Below are 5,391 nucleotides of genomic sequence, written 5' to 3' on the forward strand. Positions count from 1 at the left end.
GACAAGTGACTGCATTGCAGAAGGTCTAACAGAACGTGTGGAGGCCACTTTGCCAGCTTGATAACATACCTTGTATTTTTGTTTCAAGTTCTCCCATTTTCTTTTTACCTTGGCGGGCTCCACCTTCCCCACCAAGGCATTCACTCTGATGAACTCTCTGAAAAAAAATAAAATAAACGTAGTTACTAGAGTTGAGCCGGATACTCGGCTGAAACGAGTATCCGGTACGGATAAAGCACTTTTGCCGAGTGCGAGTATTATACGAGTTATACGAGTCAATATCTGTGCTCGGATTGAATGAAAATCCTCATTGGGGAGCTGACTGTGTCTGCGTTCTGTGATAAGCTACAGCGCCCCTCCCCCTGCACACATGCAGATGTGTTGTTGTGTCCGCTCTGCTCACTCACACACAGAACAGCTCTCTGTCTCTCCCTCAGTCACTCAGGTTCGCGGGTCGTTTTCCGTTAATGTTTAGGGTTCCTTCAGCTTCAGGTTGTTATAACTTAGGTTGGTACTTACTTATGAACCAGTAGAGTTCTGGTAAACGTGGGTTCGTCCAGACGTGGTGCCGACTCACGTTGCGTCTCTGCCTGTCGGAGATTTTTTTTCTTTTTCTTTTTCTAACCGTCATCTGGCTGCCTGGCTCTAACCAGTTTTTTTTTTTTTTACTTCACGCACGGTGTCCGACACTTTCTTGCTGTATTTCGTGAAAAAAATAAAGCTAGTAGTGGTATAAATAATGGAAATCAAGCTACACACACACACGTACACACACATACTCTCTCTCCCTCTCTCCGCCGGTCGTCGGAGTTTTTTTGTTTTTTTTTAAACCGTCAGCTGGCTCTAACTGTTTTTTGACTTCACGCACGGTGTCCGACACTTTCTTGCTGTATTTCGTGAAAAAAATAAAGCTAGTAGTGGTATAAATACTGCAAATTAAGCTAGCATACACACACACACACACACTCTCTCTCTCTCTCTCTCTCTCTCTCTCTCTCTGCCGATCGTCGGGAGTTTTTTTTCTTTCTTTAAACCGTCAGCTGGCTCTGTTTTTTGTGTCTGACACTTTCTTGCTGTATTGGATAAAAAATAAAATAAAGCTAGTAGTGGTATAAATAATATTAAGCTACACACACGCACCCCCCCCCCCCCCCCTCCCTCTCTCATGATCAGTGATACAGAATAATGAGTGATACAGAGAGTACTTCAGCTGACACTGAACCACCAGTCAGAGTTTCCTTAACCTTGCAGGACAGTGAGGGTCAAATCAGTGACAATGAAAACAGTGGCAGTAGCACCCACCTTTCCCCCACTGAGACCAATATTGCATCTGGTGAGGGAGGTCCTCCTCCACCAAAGACCAAGAGGACTTCTACAGTATGGGACTCTTTCACTGTTTCTGAAAATGATCCCTCCAAAGCCATTTGTAAGCTTTGCAAGTCCAAGCTAAGCAGAGGTAGAGATGCAAAACATTACAACACAACATCTCTACATAACCATCTGCTATATGTCCATCACATGAGAAAGCCCACTGTATCAGCCACCTCCTCCTCCTCTCCTCTTCCTTCTCGGGTCACTGGTGTTCAGCTGGGTGCTGCTAAGGGCTCACATTCATCTTCCTCTTCACCAATACTCACTGCATTTACAGCAAAGCAGCCATTCTCAGCAAACCATCCCCGGTCAAAACAAATTACAGACATGACTGGTAAAATGATCTGCACTGATCTTGAACCTTTCTCTGTGGTGGAGAGGAGAGGCTTCAAGACACTTGTCGGCTTTCTAGAGCCCAGGTATAAGTTCCCATCGAGGCACTATTTCAGTCGAACTGTAGTGCCTGAGCTGTAGGAGGCAATGAGAGGGGAGCTGGTCCAGTCACTTAAGGCAGCTGAAGGAGGTGTCATCAACCTCACTACAGATCTCTGGACCAGCAATCACAACGCACATGCATATCTCTGTCTTACTGGGCACTGGTGTGAACGTGTAGGGGAAGCTTCAGTACAGAGGAAAGCAGGGCTGCTAAATGTCAGTGTGCTGGACATTGAGCACACATCAAACAACATTCTGTGCTGCCTTAAGGAAAAGATGAGAGAGTGGGAAGAGTCTGTTGGTCAGTCTGTCACAATACAGTTTGTTGTTTCAGATAATGCAGCCAACATGGTAAAAGCTTTGACTGAATATGGGCACATCCGTTGCCTGTCCCATACACTTCACTTGGTGGTGATCAAAGCACTGGAGAAGGACAGAGTTGTGACATCTCTTCTCTCCAAAGCCAGGAGCATATCTGGCCATGTTCATCGCTCAAGCAAAGCCAGCAACAGACTACATGAGCTGCAAACACAGCTGAACCTCCCCCAGCACACGCTCATAACAGATATAAAAACAAGGTGGAACTATACGTTCTACATGCTCCAGCGGCTGGTGGAGCAGCGCAGGGCTGTGCAGATTATGACTCAGGAGTCTAACATGGGTAGAGCTCCAACAATCATCTATCCAAATGAGTGGAGGTTAGACATGCTCACTGTTCTTAGTCCTTTTGAGGAGGTCACACGGGCGATCTCAAAACACAGCGCCTCCCTCTCTGAGGTCATCCCCCTCCTGCATGGCCTGTGCTCCATCATCAGATCACTGCATGTGGGAGGTCTTGCAGCTGGTGAATGCTGGATGAATCTGATCAGTTCATGGCTGGTGATGATGATCAGGATGCCACAGTGGGGCTGGGCCAAGATGTTCCAGCTGAGTCCAGGGAAATGTTAGGTACAGCAGCAAGGAAACTGGCAGCCAATCTGAGCAGAGAACTAGAATGGCGTTTTGAACCTGATATACATGTCATTGGTGTCGCTGCCGAGTCTCCAGGACTACTGGAGACAGAATCACATTTTGTCTGTGCCACTTCCAGCCAAAGTGATGACCAGAGACAGGTTCAGGTCCATATTCTGGAACATCCACCTCAGTGATCCTGAGGAGGATGCAGAGAACGACAGGAAGAAGGGGACACCAGGCCATGACAAACTGTTCAGAGTCAGGCCTCTGTATGATGACATCCTCCTTGCCTGCCAGTCTTATTACCACCCGAGGAGGGAGCTGTCAGTGGATGAAAGAATGGTGGCAACTAAGGCAAAGACCGGCATGACACAGTACATGAAAGATAAGCCAACTAAATGGGGGATAAAACTTTTTGTATTGGCTGAGTCGAGCAGTGGCTACACCATCAGGTTCAGCATTTACACTGGGAAGGCTGTAACTGCAAGTGAGCATGGGCAGTCTTATGATGTAGTCATGGACCTCATTCAGCCATCCTGTCTTGGTACTGGGTACCATATCTACATGGACAATTTCTACATCAGCCCCAAACTGTTCATGGACCTGGCCAGCATGAAGTTTGGAGCATGTGGCACCTACAGGGAGAACAGAAGAGGATGCCCCAGAGGGAGGGCAAATGCTCTCACCAAAAAATGTGGAAGAGGATCAGTGAGATGGATCAGAGAGGGGCCACTGGTGTTTGTGAAGTGGATGGATACACGGGAGGTGTCTGTGTGCTCCACCATCCATCCTGCATTTTCAGGTGAGACAGTGCAGAGAAGAGTGAAGGATGGAGATGGACGCTGGGCTGTGAGAGACATCCCCTATCCCACACCAATCATGGCCTACAACAAGAGCATGGGTGGGGTCGACCTGTCAGACCAGCTCATCCAGTACTACTCAACCCACAGAAAAACTGCTCGCTGGTACCGGACCGTGTTGCTGCACTTCCTGGACATTGCAACAACAAATGCCTTCATCCTGCACCGTGAGATGAGCAATGCCAAGCAGGTGCAGCCCATGACACACAAGGACTTCATGGTGGAGCTGGTGTCTCAGCTTTGTGGCATGGACAGGGCAGGTGTTCCCCAGAGCAGGAGGGCCGATCACATTCCTGTGCCCATCACCACAGACACAGACGCTGGCCATAAAGCCACCAAAGGCAGACTGAAGTGCAAGCGCTGCCTTCAGGTGGACAACAGGAGGAGTGACACACCCTGGAAGTGTCAGGCCTGTGATGTGCCCCTCTGTGTTGTGGTGGACAGGAACTGTTTTTTTGAGTGGCACAAATAATTTGTGTGCCATTTGTGAGTTTTGTGAGTGCCATTTGTGTTTTGTAAATAGTTGTACAAAAAACGCCTGAGGCATTGCCTGCATTTTAATGTAAATAGTGGTAAATTAGTATGTTGTGTGTTAAAATTGTACAAAGGTTTTGAATTTCACAATTTATATTTGCATTATAAGTTATAAAAATGGTTGGTTAAACATATTTGTGGTTTTCACAATAAAAAATATAACTTTTTTCTACTCGGATTTTATGTTTTCTGTGTGATTTTAGGTCCGCTGTGTTAGTATAGTATGTCAAAATTGAAAAATAACTGTAAATCCACACAGGTGAGGTTGTGCTGAAAAAAATGACACCAAACAAGGCAAGGTAAACAGTTTTTAAGGTGAAATATAAAGGTAAAATGAAAAGTAGTCAAAAACGGCCAATTATGCCCTTGACTCCAGAGGGTTAAAAGAAGAAAGTTATTGTTGAGTATGAAAACTCTTGTTAATTACATTTTACTTGATAATTGCAACCGCATGTGTCGTATTCATTGTTGCAAAACTTGTTCTGTAAATAGTTTGTTTGCTATCGTGATCAAAACCATTGATCTGAAGCTCAATGCTGATGCTGTCCTGTAAATAGTTTTCTAATCAGCAATAAATAACAATTTCTGATCAACCCATATCAATTGCATCCTTAAAATAACATACCGGTTAAAGCCTCGCTCATTTCAAGACAACCGGACCCACTTCCTGGTTAAATCCCGCCCACTTCCGGGTTAGGCCCCGCCCACTTCAAGTACAGATACAGATACAGATAATTCATAGGGTTAACAGATACAGATACAGATACAGATGTACTCGCTCATCCCTAGTAGTTACTTCAACAACAAGTTAATCCAACGTACTGGTATTATAATTCTAAAATCTAACAGAGGAGCACGACAAGATGAATTATGTAAGAGTATCACGTACACCAAATTAAGAAGGAGAAAATTTAAATGTGGTACTTCCATTTTTACTCCTCGGGAACGCTCCCTTGCTCGGCCATTACTTGTTTTTATCCAGTGCATTGCATTGTGGGAAACAGTAGGCAGAGTAGACTGGTCGGATGCATACTGGAAATATTTCTTCGAATCAGTACGACATCCGGGAACTTTTCGCATACTGCAGATTTTGCTTTTGGTTGCATACTGCATACTACACACTACATTTTGGCCAAATCAGTACGTACTAGCAGTATGGCTTTTGGCTTATGGTTTTTGAATACAGCCCATGTCACATTTCAATAACAGTTTCATCACTTATGTCTAAAGAGAATCA

The 5,391-nt window shown here is 45.2% G+C and overlaps 1 protein-coding gene across 1 annotated transcript; it reads left to right on the forward strand.

The window, feature by feature from the left end:
* Positions 1–2,823: 2,823 nt before the first annotated feature.
* LOC311263242 (piggyBac transposable element-derived protein 4-like) lies at positions 2,824–4,092 on the forward strand (the record flags this gene model as incomplete). Its single annotated transcript, XM_084363164.1, has 1 exon — positions 2,824–4,092. The coding sequence occupies one exon, from the start codon at positions 2,824–2,826 to the stop codon at positions 4,090–4,092; it is 1,269 nt and encodes a 422-aa protein (XP_084219290.1).
* Between the last annotated feature and the right edge of the window lie 1,299 nt (positions 4,093–5,391).

The sequence above is a fragment of the Pagrus pagrus genome (assembly GCF_965226575.1).
Source record: "Pagrus pagrus genome assembly, chromosome: 10".
Taxonomy (NCBI): domain Eukaryota; kingdom Metazoa; phylum Chordata; class Actinopteri; order Spariformes; family Sparidae; genus Pagrus; species Pagrus pagrus.